Raw genomic sequence first — 25,339 nt, 5'->3', positions numbered from 1 at the left:
AACGCCATCTTGGCCCTTTAGAAACATGTCCTGCTAGGACATGGCAGCCCTCAGAGAAGTCAGTTGGACAGTGGGACTCATTTCAAAAACAGCCTCATAGACATCCGGACCAGAGAGCACGGTATTGAGTGGGTGCCCTGCCCAAACAAAACCTCCATATACTGTGGAAGGGAGTAAAGTCCCTGTGGCCCATATGGGGAATGTGTTAGGGAAAACTGGACTAGTCCTGCCTCAAGCAAAGGCAAACTCATCTGTGGGACTGGTTTTGCTCAAGGACACAGGTATAATGGTTGGTAACACCAAGGGACCAGTTGTGTATTTGATAAAAGCATTCAACTCTGTTCAAGGTAAATGGTAGTAATTTTCCCATAAAGTTAAGTAAAGTCAAATGGAGAGATGATAAAGTAATGAAAATCAAGACATTAGAATTTCTAACAAATTAAAGACATGTAAGGTGGTCTAAGGCACTTCTGTTTTAGAGACTTGCATATCTTTAAATACTGAGAACAAAAGGAAGTGTTTCTTCATCCCAAATTAATTTTCTGTGTGAAAATCTTCATTAAAAAAGAGATTAAAAGCCCTCAGTAGGTAACACCTTTACTTTGGTACATCTAAGTTTCTTCCAGTAGATAAATGCTTAATATGGCTATTCTAGGAAGGATGGAAAGTTGTAAGTGCTGTATTCTACCTCATCAAATGGAACAGAGCTGCCTTCAGCAGTGATTTAAATACCAGTAACAAATTTTAGTGTGCAAAAGAAAATGTTGGCAGGCATGTGTCATCCATTGTATTCAATTTTTTTTTCTTTATTTTCACTATCCAGATGCAAAAAGAAACACACAGTTAAGTTTCAGGTATGGATACACAGTTTTCTAAAAATATCCCTTCCATGTTCTCTTGACTAAACCATGTGTTCAAGTGCTTACATTTCAATCATAAGTGGCAGGTATCTTTTCCTCCCTGCTCCCTACCACCAAGGGACTATTTCTACTTTAATATAAAGTACTGTAGACCTCTTACTCAAAAAGAAAAATTCAGAGCAAAACTTCTTAGTCAAACACCTGATCAGAATTGTTGTCTGGCATGGCACAACATTATTAGTTTATTTTGGTATAGTAATGATTGACATTTTTTCAGCCAGGTTAGGTGTCTGTGAATATTTCAGACTTAAGGCAGACAATACACAGTTCAGAAATATATTAGCACATATTTGTCACGATATGGCATTTTCAGTAGAAAAATCTATCAGTTTTTCATAATCCATTGTGCATTTCACGTTTCAGAAAGCTTCTCCCATGCTGAACATCATCCTTCTTCCTTTAGTCTTGTTCTTCTACACCTCTGCTTTTGCTCTCAGAACTCTAACCTCTAGGTGTTTGTGATCATACATTCCTGAAAAGCTTGCTTTCTTTACACAAGAATTACATTTCTTCATACTTAATACAGTAACATCTTTTCCCATACATTTCAGGGCAGCTGGTCAACATCTCAACTAAATGCAACAATCAAAAATTTAATTTTGGGGAAAAATATAATTCTTACATATACTTTCACAGTTGTATTCATCAGCACATTTAACAACAATTATCTCAACTATGGAAGCTTTTAACCAGTACTAGGACTTGACAAGAACATGTGTTTCTTTTCCTGAAAATTCATTTCTCCTCTGGCTTACTACATGACTGTTGCAAGTTTGTGGAATACTGTGTGGAATATATTTAAAAACTAACTTTGAAACTTAACATATTTATACTGATAGACAACAAATCAATACTACACAACACAATACTTGATTGCAGGGATTCTATAAGATACATTGTGCACTTATTAAAAAATTCTTTCACTTCCAATATAAGTGCAAAGCAGTAGTTAATATTTTAATTCTACACTGTAGTAGCAGTCATGTATACATAAACCAGCACTTTTTCTATCAAAAAAATCAAACAGCATGTTGGGTAGCATAATGATTACACTAATGTATTACAAATGCAATGCCAACTGAAGACATTTTCTAAAACAAAGTACTTAGTCTATTAATACAAATGCCATGTAAAAATATGACATTATCAATGCTACTGTAGATCTGAGAGCTTTCAAAATACAAAATACAGTGTTTTTTGGTGGTGTTGTTGTTCTGTTGGGTTTTTTAAAAGGTTACACAATTGGCAGTAGCAAATTCAGCAAAATCACTACATTTACATCCTCAACAGCTTTTTGAGAAAGCCAGCAGGTCTGCTCTGGGACCTAAATATTGACACTGCAGATGACTATACATCTCCCAAGTCCTAAGCACTACTTGGTCCTATTCTCCCAGCTAAGAACATTAATCCTAAATGCTCAAGCCCTCTGTACAGGCCTCTGGTTGTTAAAAAAGACTGTCTCTGGCCAACAGCACACAGTTACACTGTGTAAAGTGTAAAGATACGGCTTTCTCTCAAAATGGTATAGTACTAAAGTAAAAAAGCAGAACAAAACCCAAAACAAAACAAAAACACTCCACAAGACACTTAAAAATCATCTTTGAATTCACCACTACATTTATGCAATCAAATAGACTATGGAAATAGTCAAACTGTAGTAGAACAAGAAAAAGACCTTTAATTCACTTGAAAAATTAGCGGACTGGAAGAATTCTTCATTGCATTACACAAACTTCCCTGAGATTTTTACATAAATTATGTTTAGTCTACTATGTATTTGAAACCAGTGAGCTACTGAGTGTCATGCACTGCAAATGTTACATAATTCCTGCATATGTTATTCAGCTAAAATGCTTTCTTGATACTTTAAAGCTTTATCTCCTTTGTTACAAAAATACACATACACATAACTGAGACTACAAATGCAAAGACATCTTTTGCACAAAATTTCAAATCCTCAAAGCAACGTATAGAAATTGAGAAAACATGTTAAGTTGAACATAGCACTTCAAAGTTCTTTGCAGCTTAAAAACTGACTGTGAAATTGGTTTGAAAAATCATCTATGCAAATGCTTGGTGGCAAGAACACTAACAGAAATAGTTTTAAATGCAATGGGCAGAGAGAAGGTTGACGCTGCTCTCCGTATTTAGCACTCTCTTATACTATAAAATAGTAATTTTGTAGGAGTGACTGTGGGAGAGAAACATCACCATGGTACAAAATACTGCTATACTGGCACTACATTACAGAAAGTAAGGATTTTTTTGGTTTTTTGTTTGGTTTTTTTTTAAAGCTGAGGTTCTTCAATTTCTGATAAGATGGATGTAGTTTACCACAAATATTAAGGAGGCTCCACAGTGAAAGTAACCTCTGTTTCACTAACTCACTGCCACAAATTTTGAAAATTAACACTTCATTTTAAATATAAATCTGGATGTCAGGTCAGTTTGCCAAGCTGTATATCCCCTTAAATGAACTTCTCTCAGCAGAAGTCCAAAAAGAACCAGCATTATAGTTTGCAAACAATAATGCTTAAGTAAAAACAAACAAACAAACAAGACTATTTGAACTAAAAATAAACAAACCCTGCAATTATACTGCTTTGAGATATGAGATTATCCCCAAGTTTTATGCCTCAAGGCAAAACCGAAGCATTCTCTTGTCCAAAAATTTTTGTTACTTATTTCAAAAGCTGAATTATACAGCATTCAGGTAGCTCTGATCTCCTTCCAGTTCTCAGTAACTGGAATCCTGTCCTTGCCCTATGCTGAATGTAAGCAATTGCACTTGTAACTCCTTCCAAACAGTCTCATGTTGGGTATTACCACAGAAATAAATATGCTTGGGCCACTTCAATACAGAACAGGCTTGATGTGGTTGTGACTGGCCATATCAGATACTGAGTTGTAAGTATTCATTTTCTGTGCTGGAAGGAAGATATTTAGATTATCATCTTAACAGCAAAGTGAGGAATTGTGAAAGTGAGGGCATTTTCTAGATTTTTAATCCTGCTTCGAAAGTTTCAATTCATTCACTTATGACTGCATGAAAATTACAAGGATGGAAAGAAAAAAAGAGCAGCATTTAAAAGCAGTATACTTAGCTTTTTCTTATTTACACTGAAGACACTGCCTTGTGTAAAATGAATTCACTTCTATGTGTTATCACTGTATCTTCAATTCTATAAACACAATCTAATACTCATCAAGGGAGGAGTAAGAATAAAAGGGTAACATCTTTGCTTTTTCATTTTTAAATTAAAATTTTTGCACGGATTAGTAAGTTTTCTGTCTCTCCCAGTAAAGCACAATTTGCTCCCTTTCCCTCAAAATACTTACAGTACATCACACAGCTACATCTCTTTGGATATACTGCTGGCTGATAACTGATTCAGACAGGCACAGCAAACCACTTCTGTTTTGTTACACAGAGAAGCCAGATCTGCATCAACAATGAAAAAATCATGAAACTGTATTAAGAGGCAAAAGTCTTTGTGCAATACACAAAACAGGGTGCCTAGTCACTATATACTCAGTGTAAAAGTATTTCTAGAAGTCTTTTCTGGGTATCTCTACTTCAACAAAGAAATACACTGGTTTTTTATCTCTTAGTTTCATCACATTTTAAGTCACCTCTTTTTTGTACTGCCAAGTAAGGCAAATAATGGTGTTGCTGAATGACCACCCATTCTCATAGTAAAAAAAATATCCTGATAAAAAAGCCCTAGCAGGATTCCTCAGTATGCAGATTGAGATAGGGTATTTGCCACACAGATTTTACTTCCAGCAAGGATAAGATGTGTGCACATGTACATATGTCAAATATACACAGCTGACCAAGTACATTTTGTTCTGCATTCCAACTCATCCTCTGAAGGAGGGACAGTTTTTTCATCCACCCATGTTTTCCCTTATATGATCCACTCGCTGAGCAAGATCCCGAAAGGTGGGGCGCTGGGCAACATTATTGTTCCAGCATTCTTTCATGATAGCATAAATCTGGAGAAGAAAAAAAAATTGTTAGTAGGTAAACAGATACCATACATATTTATTTGAAACTGAACTAAAGAACATCCAGCTTAACTTTATGCTTCCAAACAACAGCTGCAGAAGAGTGTGACTGAACTCTGGTCCAGTGACAGCAAGAACCTAGGATACGTGGCTCTGCAAAAGTTCTTATTATGAAAGACAATTTTTTAAAAGTTAGCATGAAAATTCACTCAGTTGTTTTTTGAAACTTTTGCAAGAGTTGTTACTTTGATAAGTTTTTATATTTTTTTCTTGCTCTTTTTTTGAGAAGCTCAAAAATGCTTTAACATAACAAGCACCAGTATGACCAGAAATCAGATTTACAAAAGACAGTAATTCTAAATAAGACTTCCCCTGCAAAGTTAACATATATTTCTCCACATTTGTATATTAAATTCTTAATTATTCTTCATATATAATCAGAAATAACCAAAAAAAAGGTTACTGTGCAAACTGAACCAACTTTGAAAGATATTTCCACTACAATAGTTACATGGCAACAGTTTTCTTTTTGCACAGAGATGTACCTGATACCTGATCTCACACAACTTGCCAAGCTCTTCACCTGTACTCTTCTCATTCATTCAATCCAGATTGTTATTACCAATTTCTCATACTTTCAACAGTTTTTCACATATTGCTTAAGAACAATCTGTACAGCTACCAGGAAAAAAAATTAGAAACTGCTCCTTATCTTTCAGCAGATTTGAAACACCTGCATTGACCAAGCTGCTTTAGAACCAACTCTCAAGCAGCTTGTAAGCTGCAAGATAAGCTGCTGTAAGCTACAGGTATCTGGAAGATTTACTATCTGTGATGACTGGCCTTCCAGGATCAAAAGGGGATGAATGCAGTTTCTAACACAGAGACATTTCCATCTTGCTTTGATAGCTGGAGAAATGTCAGACACTGAAACCTTTGGGTTAGTTAAAATACAGTTTCAGTAAAACATTTATTATCTTATACATATGACATTCAGGTTATCTTCAAAAAGCCAAACCTTTGCAGTTCAACAGTTGCTGTACTGGTACATCAAATGCAAGAAAGGTTCTTCAAAGACTTCTCTTTCTATTCTCTATACAGTTTTTCCTTCCCCATGGCTTCCTGCCTCACTTGTACCATTCTTTTTCTCCTCTATTAGACCACTTGACCCTGATGTTTTCTCTTTCACCAGTTTTAACTGTACTATTTCTTGACTTATTGTCAAGTGTGCTTGAGTTTAAAGGGATGCAGCAATTAATCTGAGCTGGCAATTACATATGTAAAAAACAACAACCCATAACTATTTTCCTTCCATTTTTTCACTACTGATTCACCTACACAGCCCAACCAGGTCAGTTTGACTGAACCAGGCTTTGTGCACCCTGCTCTGAACAACAGAATACTACAAGACTTAGGAGTGGTATGAAAGTATTTTTTAAAGCATCTGGTGTATAAATAAAACCAAAAGAACACTGAGTTAATTTATGTGCTCTGAGGACAGCTCTACAGCTGTACTTTAGTATCTACAAAGAACATGAATACAAATCTGAAGACTCTGAACATAGAAAATCTGATTCATATACTTAACTGTGTCTACAGTCTGCAAGTTGAAAATGCTTGATGGCGAATAATATACATTATAAACATGACCCTTCACTTGAGAAGGGAACAGTAACAGAAAGGCAATAATCAAGATAAGAAGCTCTTTACATCCTGGAATTAAATGTGAAAACCCTTAGGTGGTTGTTAAGATTTTTTTGCTGAATAATACAGATTTAAAAAAAAAGAAATCCAAAGTTCATAGCTTTGAATGAGAATCTCTACATGGGACTTACACAGAACAAGTTATATATGCTAATTGTGTTGCCTTAATACATGTGTCTTTTCAAAATAGAAGTGTGAGTACCCAAGTATAGCAGTAAGTTACAGCAGCCCCACTTCATGTATTCAGCAAGAATACAGTCTGGCCTCCTGAGGCAGTACAAGCTAATGAATCAGAAAAAAAAAAGATTATACTCATCATGAAACTGATAAAATAACAGCACAGCCATTCCACTTGAATAAGTACTTTAGTGGTCCAAGCAGAACAAAATGTAAGTTTTGCATTTGCAGGTACTCACGCTAACTGAGCACCCTTCACACTACAGTAACATTTTAACACAGTACCTCATCAGGGCATCCATCTGGTCTCGGCAGTCGTCCATTATTCTTCAAAAGCTCTATCAAATGAAATACAATCATCTGCCCTTGTTTATCATTGCCAATCATGCGCATGAATTCCTGAAACAAAAGGCCAATTGTAATATATAATCTTTATATATTGTAATATATAATCTTTAGAGGAAAAAAAGATGCTGCAATATCCTGACCAAGCAAAAATTATTTATAAGAATAATAAGAATGAATTGAATAGTACATAACAATGATGAAATTAAAAATTACATGTCCAGAGAATATATCAATAATTACATATTTTTTGTGTGTGTAAAATTAAATAATGATATGGAATAGAATAAAATGGAATTATACATACACAATTTAAAGCACTACATGAAAAATCTTTAAAAATGTTGATCATCATCTGATGATTTGACTACCCTGGTGTCCTAGGGTGACGTTATGATGCTTGTATCCCCATTCATATGTTCTGTTTCTGCGGGATATTTTGTTCTGTGCCTTTAAGACTGGCTTTGAAGAGTGAAAGTTTTGTTTGGGTTTTTCTTATCAGGGACACAGAGTCAGGCAGCCCTTAGTGCTGCTTTCATTTTTTTTTTGCTTTTGCTTTTTGCTTTGCTCTCTCTCTTGCTCCTGCTTCTGCTTCGCTTCTGCTTGCTTTTTTGCTTCTGTTCATTAGCTAGTTTAGCTAAACAGTTCCGATTTCTTTCAGGACTGTTTTCTCCTCTCCTTTTTTTTTTTGACCATCTCGAACCTGCTCTGGCCGGAACCTGCTCTGGACGGGAACCTTGGAACACTGAGAGCTTACCCCCTGTGGCTGCAGCAGCTGCCCCAGCGCTGCAGGGACTGACAACAGAGCGACCACCTCCCGCCCCTGCCACCCCGAGAGAGACTTTCTGAATTTGTCATCTTTGTCAGAGTGGTGTCATCCAGTACTGTTCATTTTGTGTGCTGGGGGGTGCTGTGCCTGTTAAATAAACAGGTTCTTTCCACTTCTCTCCAAGGAATTCTTCCCGAGCTGGTTGAGGGGAGGGGCCGTGTGGGTTTGCTTTCTGGAGGGGCCTCCTTTGGAAATTTTCTACCAGATTTTCCCTAAACCAGGACACCTGGATAAAGAGAAGACTGAGGTTTTAAATTACTTCTATGCCTGAGTCCTCAAAGGCAAGTGTTCCAGGCACTGCCCAAGTAGAGAAAGGCAGATGGAGGGACTGAGAGAAAGAAGACCCTAAGACCACTGTAGGAGAGGGTCATGCTCATGACCATCTAAGGAAACTGAATGTGCAGAAGTCTGTGGGACCTGATGAAATTTAGTCAAGGGTCCTGAGGGAGTTGGCAGATGAAGTTGTTAAGGTGAAGTTTGTGATGACTGGAAAAAGGGAAAGATAACCCTGATTTTTGAAAAGGGGAAAGTGAAAGACACAATGAAAAACAAGCTAGTCAGTCTCACATCTGCCAGGCAAGATCATGGAGCCAATTCTCCTGTAGATCATGCTAAGGCATATGGAAAACAAAGAAGTGACTGGAAACAAACAACATGGCTTTACTAAGGGCACAATTTTTTTTCCTGAGAAATCTAGTAACCTTCTATGATGGAGCTACCTAGACTTTATGATGGAGCTACCTGGACTTATACAAAGTTTGACACTGTCCCACATGACATCCTTGTCTCTAAATGGGAGAGACATGGGTGTGAGGGATGGGTGCCTCAGTGGATAAAGGCCTGGCTGGAGGGCTGTGCTCAGAGCTGTGGTCAATGGCTCACTGTCCATGGGAGAGCAGTGATGGGCAGTGTCCCCGAGGGGTCAGCACCAGGGCCCAAACTGACCAACACCTCTGCAGGGGATGTGGGCAGTGGGACCCTCAGACGTTCCCTGACCGCGGCCTGCACGGGCAGCCACACCCTGCAGGGAAGGGTCCCATCCTGAGGGACCCGGACAGGCTGGAGAGCTGGGCCCATGCAAACCTCATGATGTTCGGCAAGGAGAAGCAAAAGGTTCTGCACATGGGCCATGGCAATCCTGGACACACCAGGGGCCTGGGAGGGGATGTGATTGAAATCAGCCCTGTGGAGAAGGACTTGGGGGTGATGGGTGATGAAAAACTCAATGTGATCCAGCCATGGGCACTCCCAGCCCAGAGAGCCAAACATGTCCTGGGCTGCATCCAAAGCAGTGTGGCCAGAAGGGCCAGCGAGGGGATTCTGCCCCTCTGCTCAGCTGTGGTGAGACCCCACCTGCAGGGCTGCATCCAGCTCTGGGGGAACAAGAGGAACATGGACCTGTTGGAGCAAGTCCAGAGAAGGGCATGAGATTGATAAGAGAACTGGAGCATTTCCTCATGACAACAGACTGAGGAAGTTGTGTCTGTTCTGCTTGGAGAAGAGAAAGTTGTGTGGAGACCTCACAGCAACTCCCAGGCTCTGAAGGGGGCCTACAGCAAAGGTGGAGAGGGGGAGAGGGACTCTTAATCAGGAACTGCAGTGATAGGACAAGAAGTAATGGGTACAAACTGAAAGGGGAGAAACAAAGGTAATTAGGAAGAAATTATTTTACTGTAAGGATGGTGAGACAGTGGAAGAGGTTGCCCAGAGAAGCTGTGGCTGCCCCGTCCCTGGGGGTGTTCAAAGCTGGGCTGAGGGCTCTGAGTAACCTCATCTAGTGGGAGGTGTTCCTGTCCATGGCAGGGAGGTTTGGGATGAGTTGATCTTTAATGTCCCTTCCAACACATAACATTCTGTGCTTCTGTGATTAATTAGTTTTAAAAGGATTAAACTCACAGCTGATTCTAAAGAGCTCTGTGGAACACTAAAATAACTAACGCTTTGAAAAATGCTAAATAGAAAACAGATATTATCATGCTGATGTATAAAAAACGGTTAGCAGGACTAATCAGTAATGACACAGCAGAAAAATTAGTATAATTACAGCAAGAAAAAATGGCTTAGATAAACCTTGCTCTCCAAAAAACCAAAATAACCCAAAAAGCAGATTAAAATGTCACTCGGACTGCCAGACATCCAAAGTAAATGAGGATGCAGTATTAACTGAAATAAATTTCTAATAACAACATAAAGGACATTTTTTTTTCCTCCAATGCTTCAAAATTTCTTTAACGATCCTTGACATGAAAGTGTGAAACACCCATTGGCTGAATGTGTAAATGGCCAGGTTTTGAAAACAACATATAAGTATAAAGACTACAAGAGCTGAACAGACCATTTTGGTTAAATTTACCAAATTACCTTCTCTTGATGCATACCAATAGGATAACCAACCTGATGAAGTGGTGAATGCAAATGTAGAATTGATTCATTGAAAGAATAGTCCGCTTGTGCTTGTAACTTACTCTATCACTTTTCATTTCACAATCCTTCTGAAAAACTCTAGGTGTCTTTATTTATGTTCTTATGCTGGAAGAGCTATCCTGAGTTCTTCCTTGAAACCTCTGATAGCTCATTGAATGGAATTACTGAGGGGTCCACTGAGGCCAGTGCAGAGGTATCCTCCAAAGGCATTTCTGCCTATCATCACTATTCGGCTCTTGAAAACAGATTTGCCAGGACTGACAGTCTGGCCAAGGGTGAGGCCAGCTCCAGTAAATACAAAAGCCTGAACTCTCCTCTGTTATGCCCATGGTTACTGCTAGGTGAAAATAAGATCACGTATCTTATTTTCAATTGGAGGATAATAGTATCTCTCTTCATCCACTGTAAATTTGTCTTCAGACACCTGTCAACAAAAAGCCACTCCTTTTTTCCCTTGAACTTTGCTAACTTACTAACTTGGGTTCTGCTATCATAAAATACCTTAAGTTCCTTATGTAAGTTAACTTAATTTCTGTGTATGTGTTTGGCTCAGCCTTAAATTTGGAACAACATTAAAAATAAAGGTCATGCAGTGGACTGGTTACAGTTGGGATAACTCTCCACAAAGGATCAGAAAGAACAACCTATAACAAGAGATTTTAAAATATTTTTCAAACAGAAGTTACAGAATGAATAAGATACGCACAGACTATGAAGTAATGTTCAGATCTTTCTTTCTTATGGCTTGATACCAGTTACCTTTTAGTAAATGCTTCAGACTGGATGCTCAAACACTTAGGTATCTCCAGAAAAAGATCAGTAAACATCAACCTATTGAGGTACATGACAGTCTAAGAAATTTAAATAAACAAATTCTCTGAGATTCATTAACCATATACTTACAGCTGGTGGGCTTTTGCTTTTGTCAATATAGGTGAAGAGTTCATACAAGACCACACCAAAGCTCCACACATCTGAGGCCACAGAAAATTTGCTTTCTGTCAGAGACTCTGGAGCATACCTGCAACACACAGTACAAGGAAAATTGCTCTCTGCAACATGTGCCATTTTGATTTTGAAAACATTTGTTTTAGTAAGACAGATTTCTTTTTCATGAGTAAGTGTTCTTTATTCATTGATATTAGCATGTTCTCATTTCCTTTTGGTACCTTCAATTACTAACTACTCCTTTAATAATAGTTAATTGGTTTTGAAAACCAAATCCACCTTAAACAAACACAGTTGGTGATAACTATAACCAAGTTTGATTTTTTTTCCAACAAGGTTGTAGATATATTTCTTATTTGTAGTGCAAGTAGACAGGAATTTGATGTGATTAGACCTGCAAAGAAAGACAATTACAGCCTTCGATCACTTTCAGTGAACTGTGTTGCAGGCACTTTTGGAACTAAACTCTACCTCTCCAATAACAGCTACTAAGATGCCATTTTGTATAATTTATTCTTTAGGTAAACAGTGCCTGAGTCAGAATTAAAATACAGACTAAAATCACATGTATGGAATGGCATTTTCTCTTGGGGTGTATCCAACTGATCTCAGCTGGAAGACATGAATGACCAGTTTTTAAGGAACTAGAATGCCTAAAAACTTGAAAGAATCCAGGAAAATGGGCCATTATAGACTTCCTTTGTCTCTGAATGTGTTTTCTATTGGATGCTATTTCCTTTAAACAAGTATTTTTATTCATTTTTGTTTTGGGTGTTTTCCTGGGTTTTTAAAAAATATGTTGAAAAGTCCTAGATGCTACTCTGTGAAGTGAAATATCATGCAAGTGACTTTCACAATGCTGGAAAACTGACATGGAGCTTGCAAGTAAGAATTCCACAACATGCAAAATGAATTGGCTGAAATGGCAAAAACTGAAAACATGCCACGATTTCACATACCAAAAGAAGACTTACCAAAATATAGGACTTTCACCAGGTTCTTTCACTTTGTAGTATTCTTTGTCTTGCGGCAAAACTTTTGTCAATCCAAAATCTCCAATTTTAACTCTGTTCTCATTCTCCACCAAGATATTTCTTGTTGCTAAATCTCGGTGAACATATCTTTTTGTTCCCAGATACTCCATGCCCTAGGTGTAGAGGTTACAGACAGAACAGGAAAAGAGTTATTTTTACCACTACATACCTGCACTTTCCCTAAGAGGATGAATTAACCTCAAAGTTAAAACCACAACCAGGTTTGTCTTCTCTGAGTCCAAGCTCAGTGACTTCCATTTAACAGGAGGGAGACAGACTAATCACCTGTCAGAGCCAAGTATTTTTTTGATTATGTAGCTGGATAAATGCTACCGCTCCTTTCTGTGCCCAAATGCAGTTGACTGGTGATTTGTAGAAGGAAAAAAATTGGGCTAAGCTACACAATCCAGAGCACATGAGAAGATTGTCCAACATGTTCATTTCATTTAGCTTTTTTCTTCATTTTCTGCATCTGCTTTCCTGAATGCTTCCATGAAATTTTGTATTATGATTCCTTGAATTTGGCTATTATTCACTGTATTCCCAACAGTGTGCTTTGTATCTCTTTCGTATGGACAATTATTCACCAATACAGTTCTGCTTATTGTTACATTCCCACAGATTGCTGTAACAAAGCATTGGTCTGAAGGCATGTTGTCTTTTGCTGCTGCTGCTGATCCCTTCTGACCAATGCAATTAGTTACTTTCACTAACAGTGAAATTTGCAAAAAGCCAGCGTGTGTAGTGGCATTACTAAAACAAGAAGGTCTTGCTTAGACAGCAATAAATGGAGCACTGAAAGTGATGCTGCACAACGTCAAGAGATACCCAACTCATACCTGAAAGGAATCACCAAGCAAGTTGTCAGTTCCGTAGTTTTATAAGAAAGCATATCACTCTTCCAACACAACAGAAAAGTTAAATTACACAAATAGCATTGGTGATCTCAAAAGTTCTGAGAAGCAGTTATTACTAGTCATGCCAAAAAGCTTATTTCTTTCTCTAATCTTTTTTTTCTTAATGTGAGAAACCTCAGAGTTTGGCTACAAAGTACAGTCTTTCTCTCAAATTCTAGTACCTCCCAGTTCCATTGGGTGGCATTGCTGCTCTCTCACAGCTCGCTCCAAAACTGTTCAAAAATGCCCTATTCCTCATTGCCAGCTTGTTCACTGCCATAAATACCAAGCCTTACTTCAAAGTGAGGGTTCTGTGTTACTGGTACAACTAGCCTATGAAAATGCTACAGCTTTTACATACTACAATGTACTATTCTGAAAACAGCCTTAAAGTTTGATGACAGTAACTTTTCTGTTAGCCTGGAAAACAAATAAGACAGATCTTTAATTGAAATCATGCAAATACTAAGTGGATTCACAATCCTGTGGCTCTAGTCTAAAAACAGAGTTTAAATGTGATTTAAAATGTTTCTGTCTTTAAAACTGGGTTCACCAGCAAGGACACCTGAAACACTTCAAACATTAAGAGAAGGAAAACCCTTTCCCAGTATAGTAGCAAGGAACCAAAACACAATAAACAACTAAACATATTTATCTTAACCCTCAGGTAATGGGTGTGCCTTCATTTCTCTCATACACTTCAGAGGAAAACACCAAGGCAGAGGTAGAAAGGTTTTTGATCAAAACCCCCCAAGATTACAGACTGACACAAACGCACAGCAGAAAGATGAGATGTGAGATGCTGAAAGAGCAAATATTGCAAGAAAAGCAAAACCAGCTGAAAAGTGTAACATGATCAGCTAAATGAAGAAAAAGCATTCAGGTTCCATTTTCACAATATCAGGTACTCACTAATTATGTTGTTTTGGAGTAACAGAATGCCACAGATTAGAGAAATCTTAAAGCAATCGATATTACCTCTACTTTGCAGACTGTACAGCAAAAACACTCCAAAGCAAGGCACATACACTGTAACTCTTAGATTTCACTTTTCTTAGAAGTGAAAACATTTCTTTAAGAGCAAGCTCTATGCAGATTTCCTACATTTTCATACATTGTCCCCATGTCATTATCAAAGCTGAACGTTCTCCTGCTTTAGTATCTGCAGGATGCATATTTTATCTCCCTTTCTCTTGGCTGGTGCTTGGTACTTAGGAAGGAGTAATCTCATCTGCTATTTCAATTTCTCACCATCCTGAAGACCTGTAATATTCTCAAAGTTCTTTCATGTATGTGCATGTACACATACTCTAAGGTCCTTTTTCTTTGTAGTTTCCGAATACAGTTCCTTTCCCAAAGATTTCTACCATATTTGCACAGCCATCAAAGGTTAAAATCCACCTTCCAATCCTCCAATGGATACCTCAGGCCAGGATCCTGAGACATGTTGCTACTGTTACTTCATCAAGCTTTGAATGAAAAGCCTGAGGACTTCTACATGCTTTGCAGCTTCTTATGAGAGTGCACAAGGCCAGCACCTTGAGGTCACAGGCTGAGAGGGACACAGAATAAAACAGCTAAGTGTCTGCAGCCTTTGTGTACTCAAAAATCCATGTTGCGGCTTACTTCCATAAAAGATTTGGTCACCACCCTCATAGGTGGTGCTGAGTTTTAAGATTCTTCCAGGTCTCTGCTTGAACAAAGATTGTTTATAATGACTTACCAGCATAACAATGTAATTTTGTTGCAGAAGTCAGTGTGAGATAATTTCTTAGGCCTGTTACTGGAGAATGACTTCTTGTTTTGGAGACACAGATCAAAGAGCTCTTCAAATCTCTGAAGTAGGTGGTCACCTGTTCAATCCTTTCTCTCTCCAAAGACACTTGCCATAGACTTGCCAACTCTTTTTGTTTTCCCACATTCCGCACTGCCTGCCCATGAATGAGCTTCTCCTGGAGACTACCCACATTGCTGTGCTTCAGTGAAGCACATGAATAGGTGAGATAAGCTGTCAGTCCAGTTTCAAGCAGGGAACCAGCAAGCTCTTTTCACCATGAGAAAGTCTGAGTGTCAGGAGAAGGTCTTGGCTCTGGCAGAGATTCTCCCCTGATTGTCAGACCTTTTCTGTAGATATCGCAGAAGCTAAGTCTTAGGATCTTAAGGTGGCAGGACACAATCACCAGACATAAGAATATTTGTAGACAACATACTCTAATAAACACCCTCATTCATCTTAGTGTGATGAGGAAGTTGATAGAAGATCTCGCCAAGCCACTCTCTATCATCTGTCATCAGTCCAGGCTCACTGGGGAAGTCCCAGATGACTGAAAGGTGACCAGTGTGACACCCATCCACAAAAAGGGCCAAAAGAAGGATTTGGGGAACTACAGGGCAGTCAGCCTCAGCTCAGTGACTGGCAAGGTTATGGAACAGATCATCTTGAGTGCCATCACACGGCACCTACAGGGTGGCCAAGGGCTCAGACCCAGCCAGGATTTAGGAGGGGCAAGTCTTGCCTGGCCAACCTGATCTCCTTTTCTGACCAGGTGACCTGCCTGGTGGATGCAGGAAAGGCTGTGGATGTTGTGTACCTGCATTTCAGCAAGGCCTTTGACACTGTCTCCCACAGCACACTCCTGGAAAAGCTGAGAGCCCAGGGCTTGGACAGGAGCGCTCTGTGCTGGATGGCCGGGCTTAGAGAGTGGTGGTAAATGACACCACATCCAGTAGGTGGCTGGTCACCAGTGCTGTCCCCCAGGGATTTGTGTTGGGCCCAGTCCTGTTTAATGCCTTCACTGATGATCTGGATGAGGGGATCGAATATACCCTCAGTAAATTCATGGACAACACGAGGTAGGGTGGGAGTGTTGATCTGCTGGCGTATAGTGGGGCTCTGCAGGAGGACCTGGACAGGCTGGATCAATGGGCTGAATCCAGCAGTATGAGGTTCAGCAAGTCCAAGTGCCAGGTCTTGCACTTTGGCCACAACAACCCCAGGCAGAGCTCCAGGCTGGGGACAGAGTGGCTGGGCACTGGTCAGGCAGAAAGGAACCTGGGGATACTGACTGACAGCAGCTGAACATGAGCCAGCAGTGCCCAGGTGGCCAAGAAGGCCAATGGCATCCTGGCCTGTGCCAGCAATAGTGTGGCCAGCAGGAGCAGGGCAGGGATTGTCCCCCTGTACTCAGCGCTAGTGAGGCTGCACCTCAAATCCTGTGTCCAATTCATGGCCCCTCAATTTAGGAAGGACATTGAGGTGCTGGAGCATGTCCAGAGGAGGGCAATGGAACTGGTGAAGGTTCTGGAGCACAAGTCCTGTGAGGAGCAGCTGAAGGAGCTGAGGTTGTTTAGCCTGAACAAAAGGAAGCTTAGCAGGGACTTCATCCCTCTCTACAGCTCACTTAAAGAAGGCTGTAGCCAGATGGGGGTTAGGCTCTTTTCCCAGGCAACCAGCAAATGGATCAGAGGACACAACTGCAGCAGGGGAGGTTTCGGTTGGACATTAAGAAGAAATTGTTCACAGAAAGGATAACTGAGAATTGGAATGGGCTGTTCAGGAAGATAATTGGGAATTGGAATGGGCTGTGGGGGAGTTACTGTCCATGAAAGTGTTTAAGGAAAGACTGCATGTGGCACTCAGTGTCATGGCCTGGTTGACAAGACGGTGTTCATTCATAGGCTGGACTCAATGATCTCAAATGTCTTTTCCAGCCTAGTTGATTCTGTGATTATGTAATCCTATGTAACCTACTGTTTCCATGTCTTTGATGTAGGTATGGAGAAAATAAAAATATTTCTGGTACATACCTTGAGGGGGTGTGGTTATGTTTTTTGTCTCTCTCCCCCTCACTCCCATTTATTTTTCTTTTCTCAAATTTCTAAATATGTAACCAAATCTCAGGTGCCTCTAGTTTCCAATATCTAAAACATAATTACAGAATAAAACTAGGGAAGGTATAAGCGCTCTTTATAAGGAAAATAGGATCACAAGAAAGATCAGATGTTTGTAGCACTTTTCAGGATTTTATGAATTAGGTTTGGTACCAAATAATTTATTACAGGTTTGGGTACTTCTAAGGCTGCTAGTTCTGCATACAGAAGTCACGTATCTTTGCTCTTACAGTTTAAAGTAAATTGTTTAAACGTAGACATGTTGTTATGCTGTTTTTATAGCTGAATGTCAAATTTCTGAAAATTCCATTAGAAAATATTTTGCCTGAGTGAGTATATTAACTCCTACAATACTTTAGGTCAGGTCACCTTAGGGAGAAAAGTGAGTATATTCTGCCTTAGTCAGCAGATAGACCAGTCTCAGCATCCTGTATTAAGACACTCAGAAGTTTTTCCAGGTCTTGATTACGTTGCTACTTTTTCTGAGGGTTATGTGGTGCTAGCAGCCCAACAGCATTATAGAAGATACACCAAAATAACCAGTTATTGTTGGTTAGAGGCAAATGGGATGGAAAAAGGAGAAAAAACTTCATTGAAATATGTATATAATTTGAAACATCCTACCTTGCATATCTGAGATGCATACAGCAAAAGCTTCTTGTGGTCCAGCCTCTCCTTGTGTTTCTGCAGATAATCTCGTAAACTTCCATATGGTAAGTATTCCATAATTAATCTTAGATTCCTCCGTCCTTTTACAGTAATAACAAAAAGTACAAATGTAATTTTTTCTGTAATGTTCCAAAGACGAGTTTTTTAATAGAAGCATTTTAATTCCTCTATCAGTAGCCATAATATAAAATGGACTTAATACAAAAATATTATAAATTTATACATCACTGTGCAATTTTTCATATACTAATTAACTGCATTTACTCAAAAAATGCCACTTATTGAAACTCAACAACAATGTGGATATGCTTGGAAAATTAATATATCACTAATCAACATCATCTCATCAATACTTCAGCTACTATTGCTAAGGCAAAGTAGAAGTCTGTATGCCTGTGTTGTCAAGATGAAACTCAGAATGGTGACATCAACTTGTTACCAATGTTACCATCTTTCAAAAAACTTCCTTTGTTTTGTACTTTCTCAGTCCTGGCAAATTTATGACAAATGAGTGACTGTCATAAACACTTACCTCTCTGAATTTCTCGGTATGCATACTTAGGTGTATTCAATATAGCACATACCTGCACTGTAGCATACTCCTTTGTATTTAACGATGTTATCATGCTGCAGCGATTTAAGTATTTCAATTTCTCTTTCAAAATCCCTAAGATGCTCTTCTGTGCTATGTTGCAGCTTTTTCACAGCAACCACCTCCCCAGTATTATCCTGCAGCGGGTCATACCGGCACATCTCAACACTGCCAAAATTTCCCTAGGTCACAAACAGAAACACTTGGGAATTAAAAACAAGTCCACATCATTCGCTCTTTGTGTTTCCTGGAGTACATGTTTGTTCATGTAGAGTGTAGTTTTTGTTCACTGCTCACAGTACTAAGCATTAAGGTTATGTGATTAATTATTTAAGTGAAAGGCCACAAAACTTCCCTGAGAGGAAAAAGTGTAGGACTCATGGTAACAGTTGCAAAAGAAATATATTCCATGAAAGGAAGCAAATAGAACAAGAAATAAGGACAAGGAAAGAGGGTGATGTCCATCTATTTTCTCTCCTTTCACCTATTTCCTCTTCCACTGGACTAATACTTTTCCTGCACTTGGATAAATCCCTTGTCTTGGTTCTTAATTCTGCTCTATTTCTTTTTGGGTCCTTTCCAATTTGTTTCAATGTTCTGGTTTTGTCTCTTTCTTCATTTATGTTGTCTTTAGTCTCCCTTTATGCAGCCATCACCTACAGCTCTGCTGCTGTCCCTATGCTATGCTATCACAGTGAACAACCATCTGCAAACAGAAGTACTTCTGCTACTTCACTTTCAGGCTGCTTCTGTACTTGAAGCCAAAAAAATACTGGTAAAAACCAAATAAAACAGCAAACCATTCTAGAAAAATAGTACTTGGTGAAGATCTGCCAGCTGCACTTGTCATCTGTCTAGGTCTGCTTTCACACAGCCAGGCTGCAATGACTGGCAAAACTAGTAACCAAATGCTGATATCTAAGACCAAAAGTTCAAGGCCTGCATGTATCTTGAAGACATATATTTTCTTTTTGAATTTAGAGGCTGTACATTCAGATTTCTCAGAATATGCATGCAAAAAACCACCAATCCCACTAGTTCTGCACAAGAATGCTCCAGCGTGTTGTTAACTGAATATCAAGTGCATGTGTGTATCCATCTATCTACCCATCTATCTATCCATCTATCATTTATGTCAGGCAGCTCCGCATTACTTAAAAGTACTTAGCCTTTTGGTGTGACTGGATTCATTATGGAGGTTAGCTAATTTTCTTCTAAGAATACTGTGAAAGTGAAAGAAGTGCTAGAAGGAACTGCACATGTTGCTCAGATGAGACTGAAATTATTAACTTCTAAAACAGAAATTTCACTGCAAAAAATGTATATGGGGTCGTTGAAGAATAACTGAAAACCACAGTTATTTCCTAAACTATTACAGAATTTTGAAACATCTTACCTTGCCAAGTTGCTGTAAAAACTTAAGATGTCTTTCTTCAAATTGTGTTGGGTCCCGATCCTCAAAAGCACCAGAAAATCCAAGTGCTCCAATTCTCATATTTGGCAACATATCACTTTCTGTCAATAGCTCATAATCTGAGAGGTAGAAGGAAGAAGGGAAGAAAGGGAACAGAAGGCACAGAGTAGTGAACAAGAAAAGGAAGAACCTTATTACAGTCATGGCCTGTTCTACTTTTGTTAGACATACTTCAAGCTCAGTAGAATATTGACAGCCACCTTTATTTCTATGCAGTAATTTGCAGTCAAATACAACGATGTATTGCCAAAAAACATATTAAAAAGAAAGTGAATGAATAGGAAACAGGAGTCTTTTTGATCCTATTATATCGCAAACTCACCTGGAGTGAACAAACTGTTCAAATCACGTATAATTGCTCTAAAAGAAGGCCTGAAATCTGGCTCATAATCCATGCAGTTGTTTATGAGGTTTGCAAGTTCTGTCCAGTTGGGGGCAGGAAGCTGGTGCCTATCTTCATAAAACTGTAGTTTCTGGAATTAAACAGGTAAGTCATTTTACATTTTACAACCATGAGGAGTTGCAGAAGCCTAAACATTCTCCTAAGTGTAGCCAAAAATTTCAGCTCTAAACCTAGACTTGTTATCTCACCAAATGTCCATCCCACCAGTTTTAAGGCAAGGCTAGTATAATTTAGAGAGATCTGTTCAGAAATTTCCAGCCAATTACTGGTAGAAGATAAGAGGATAGAGACAGATGAGAAAAATAGCGTCTCCTTTATTGGCAATTTCATCAATCCTCTGCTGGGTAGGTCCAGCAGAAAATTCTATTGACCTGTGAACTGGTTGCACTGACAGTTGTGAAAAGCTTTGTGAGCATTATGAAAGAATGTAGGGCAACTTCTGAAAAACTTAGATCTATGAGCTTGGAGATTATTGTAAGAGCTGATTAAAATACCCGAGAAATCAAATCAGGCTTTATGGGAAGGTTACAGTACCTTTGCAAAAGTAATACTACTAGTACTTTTGTGGCATAGTGAAGTATTCTTTTTGCTTCCAACTAAAGAAGCAAACACATATGAATTAGTTTTTTTATGTAATATGTTTCTCCTCCATCTCCTGCCCCTACCTGAGATAAAAGTTAACATTACTCGTTTAGCTAAAATAGTAGAATTGCTGCAACACACAAAGTACTGCTGTATTTAAGATGTTCAATTACAAGAATGCTAATTAAAATCCATGCACACTCTTAGGAGTACTCTTCTGTTTAAAGTGATACACTGCTGCAACAAAGCCACAAAAATATGAACTAGATAATACTGACAATTCTGTACTTTTTCTCCCTAAAAATCAAAATAAATAACAAAAAAACAAACTTCAAATCATCTCTTCTGGTTATTACATACAAGCAAATATGTCTTTTTCCTACAGTGGTCATAGGCCACACCACTTTACATGCTGCTATGGTTACAACAGCAGATATTCTAAATTAGAAGTGTTCAAAGACCTGCTATGACTGCAGACCCAGTAATACTTACTCTTGAAGAATCTAGTGCACTCAGGGGTTTGTCTCCTCCACTGCAGATTTCCCACAAAGTGGTACCAAAACTCCATTTGTCTGTTGCTAGGCTTAGCTGTTTGGGATTCTCAATACATTCAGGAGGAACCCAGGGTATTCTCTCAAGAAGAACTGTGCAATCACACAAAGGAAACTTGTTAAGATAAATAATGATACCATAAAATTCCCTAACATATTTGATTTGGTAAAAATTACATTAATACAGACAGGTACTTCATTGCAATGTACTAATAATATTTTTCCAAGTATTTGTTCCCACAAAGAAAATCCAATTATGGAATATGGAAAAAATTAAAATAATATTTGTGAATCAAAGAGGAGGTCCATTTGTTTTACCATAAAATAAGCCTAAAAGTATAAAATTGCCTAAATAGAATTTCCATGTTACATTTGTTCTGTGAGTTCTCTATTTCCCCAATCTTACCAAGACTCAACAGCTATCACAAAGAACTAAGACATCAAAGAATAAAAAATACTTTGCTAGTGGTTGGCATATTATGGCACAGCAAAAGGCACCATGAAAAGGAATTTTACACTATGTGATTTTTAGGCTATTGCTACTGACTGCAGTAACAAGTTAAAACATGGGATTGTACTGATTTGGATTAAGAGCTCCTTAAAATGAGATCTCATAAGAATAATCTAAACTTCATATTAAAACAGGGAGAATTTAAATAGTTTACAGGCAAATAATGACACTGCATTATGTATAAGCTCTTAGATACATTACTTCTTTAGACATCGATAAAAACTACCAAGTAAGAAGTGTTTTTATTAAAAAGAAAGACCATAAAAGGAATAGTAAGGTTACTTCCATTCCATTAGCATAACAACCTTGCATACATTTTCCATTTAGTTAATTTTGCTGTTTCTAAAGCTTTGGAACGGTCTTAAGAGTGGATGATAACCCAGTAATTTTGACATCATCAAACAGCTCTAGATATTCACCAAGAAATGCACTAAAGATGCTTTTCAACTGCTAGTCAGCATTTTCAAAAGTGCATTTGGTTTCAGTTCTGAAAGTTCTTGATCAATTACAAGACACTAAGTTCAGTAGCTATCAGCAAATGTAAGAGACAATATTATATATTTACAATATAATATAACAATAGTACTACCAATGAAACAGGGTTGAAAATGAGAACAGCAGCGAAAAAAGCTCACGCAATGGAGAACTGTGGCCTTATTTCCTGTAGCTATTTGCTAATTTAAAAGGTACACTCAAAACTGCTTGGCTAAGACTGTAGCGATAATTACAAAATGACACACAGATTAAGGAACTTCAAGAAAGCTGATGCAAAGACTTACTATCTCTTGGTAAAACTGTAATACTGATGCCAGGATCACTTAGCTTTATAAATGGGAGGTTTCCAGACTTCCTGTCTTCCTCTCTGATAAGCAAGATATTTTTTGCACAGACATTCCCATGAACAAGGCCTTTATCCTCCTATAAACAGAAATCCATATTTTACAAACTGACCAAAAGTCTTACTGTTGAAGAGATATTTAAAGACAAATACTGTACAGTATGAGGGAAAAATCAGCACATAAAATAATGATCACAGATTAAGTTGATCAAACCCCAGGTACTCCACCAGTTTCTCTCAAACTTACAGTTTTCAGCCAATTTTTGTTATTTGCCTAAAGTCTGAAACAATTTGACATTTTTGAACTCAGAAGAATGCTCATCTATCCACTTAAAATTAATATAAGAATATTTAAATCCTGTTAAAGGAAAGGCTTATCTAGTCACATATCCTGTCTTGAATAATGGCCTTTATATTTAACTGGAAAGACTGTAAGGTTGAGACCTAGTGCCCAAGAAGAATGCACTAGCAGAGTGAACAGTACAGTGTTTTCCCCTCCCAGTGGTTAAGTATTAACACTACCAGGAAATAGTTTATGTTCAGCATCATGAGCTGAGGTGGGAAGCCCAGAAAGGACTGATTTGTGGGGGTGGTGGGGAGAAAGCATTACTGTAAATGTGTTTATATTTCATGCTAAAACATAAAGCATTACAAAAGAATGGACATTCAACTACACTTTGTTCAAGATACAAAGTCTGTCTCTGGATATCTACTAAATAGCTGGTATATGGCCAATCCATTATCAAAACCCTCCAGAGTTTTAAGAATTCAGGTAATAGCTCAGCCTTTCTACACACATTAGTCAGAATCACTTGAATTCTGCAATTAACAAAACTGAACCACTTACCAGAAAATGCATGGCTAATGCCAACTGTTTGGCTACTTCCAGCTTCCACAAAATATTGATAATATTTTTGTTCTTTTTCAAGTATGTGTCCAAGGATCCAAATTTTACATATTCTTGTACAAGGATGTCTGATTCATAATGATAAAAAGAGTAACAATTAAAACCAACAAGAAATAATAAAATTTCAGGACAGATTAATGACTTTAGTAGTACTCTTCTTTTGATATCTTGTTGGCGATCTAACTATAAATTTCAACTTCTGTGGTGTTTGAGTACTGCCATGAATACTCTATGTTCTTTATACTTTTTTCAGAGTGTGGAAGTTCACCTAATTTCTTCTTATTAGATTTAATATTTTAGGGTTAATTACTTAGATTTAATCTTTTACAGATTAGGTTAAAATCCAGTGAGCATCTTTCCACCCTCACCTGAAAGGCACAATAATGTAACTGTTGATGAAGCATAGTAGTGTACAGCACTATCCATGTGGTGAGCTGAATAACATTCAAGTCATTCACTTCACAGTTGTTTATTATCTATATTCTTACTGGAAAATGCAATGCTTTATTGACAAAAGATGCTTTGCTTGAAAACAGACAAGTATTTGCCCTAAAATTGTGCATATGTGTATGACATATGCCTTCATGCAGCCATCTAGCAAATTACTCCAGAAACAAGAACTGCCATCTTCATCACTTTCAACACAACAATTTCAAATCACATGACTGAATCCTTGCCCTCAGCTGCAAGATGCTCACATTGAAGCTACTAGTATTATCTGACTGTAACAAAAAAATCCTGGATTTTTTAACAAATTCACTTTAGAGACAGTAAATACTTTTTTTTTGCAATTATGTGAAACAATTTTTATCGAATTTGCACATCAAGTGTGAAAACCACAGAATCAATAACAGCCTTAAACTGTAGTAAGTCTCTTGCCTTCAGAAAGAGAATCATTCCTAGAGGACAGCTATGATCTAAAGGTGAATTATGTAACCATATACCTCTTGCTCTTCAATTATTTCTTTTCAATTATAAACTTGATCTACCTGAAATTTTATATATCGTCCCTGTGTGTGGTAAAATGAATAAAATACAAAAAACCCCATGTGGTTATCTTGGCCAAACATAATTCTGTGCCTTTTCCAGCCTTCTATGAGAGGTAATTTCTGATTGCAGAGGTAAATTCTGATTACTGAATCCACCATCTCTTTTGGCAATTCTTTCTCCCTAATGAAGGTAATCACCTACATAATAGGCCCATACAATTATAAAATGCTTCCTTTCATACAAATTTCTAATCACAGAAAAAAGAAGGGTTTTGGGCAAACTGACATTTCAGTGCAAAGACTGAATGAAGAAGAAAAAATGTTAAAGTGAGATCCAGCAGTCATATTTGAAGACATATCAGCATATGGCAACCATCCAAAATTAAGATTTCATTTCAAGATGGTAAATGTATTTCAGGTGTTCTTAGAAAATCTTATAAATACATAGTCACAAAGCTGTAAGCTAAACTGGAAAGACATTAAACTTTTGCAGACAGTGCAACATCTTACTGCTGCTAAAACTTTGTAGAGTGTTTGCTGAATTACCAGGACCTCATGTTTTCAGAATGGGATCTCTGAACCAAACTTCCCAAAGTTATATTTGTGCTCATAAAGTCAGCACAGGTGGTAAAGGGCAGCAATGT

General features: G+C 38.1%; 1 protein-coding gene across 1 annotated transcript in view; it reads right to left on the bottom strand.

Annotated features, from left to right (window-relative positions):
• Positions 1–778: 778 nt before the first annotated feature.
• Positions 779–25,339, bottom strand: part of JAK2 (Janus kinase 2) — a 56,674-nt gene continuing 32,113 nt past the window's right edge. Inside the window, exons 15-25 of the mRNA XM_031060770.1 lie at positions 23,647–23,774; positions 22,741–22,879; positions 21,392–21,543; positions 20,237–20,387; positions 19,837–19,973; positions 18,433–18,622; positions 17,804–17,928; positions 12,333–12,505; positions 11,314–11,431; positions 7,098–7,211; positions 779–4,919 (exon numbers count right to left, since the gene is read on the bottom strand). Of these exons, the coding sequence (XP_030916630.1) occupies positions 4,812–4,919; positions 7,098–7,211; positions 11,314–11,431; positions 12,333–12,505; positions 17,804–17,928; positions 18,433–18,622; positions 19,837–19,973; positions 20,237–20,387; positions 21,392–21,543; positions 22,741–22,879; positions 23,647–23,774 (1,535 nt within the window). The 3' untranslated portion in view covers positions 779–4,811. The remainder of the gene's footprint in view (positions 4,920–7,097; positions 7,212–11,313; positions 11,432–12,332; positions 12,506–17,803; positions 17,929–18,432; positions 18,623–19,836; positions 19,974–20,236; positions 20,388–21,391; positions 21,544–22,740; positions 22,880–23,646; positions 23,775–25,339) is intronic.

Source organism: Geospiza fortis, unplaced genomic scaffold (genome assembly GCF_000277835.1).
Source record: "Geospiza fortis unplaced genomic scaffold, GeoFor_1.0 scaffold491, whole genome shotgun sequence".
Lineage (NCBI taxonomy): Eukaryota > Metazoa > Chordata > Aves > Passeriformes > Thraupidae > Geospiza > Geospiza fortis.
This window is presented reverse-complemented; position numbering and strand designations above follow the sequence as displayed.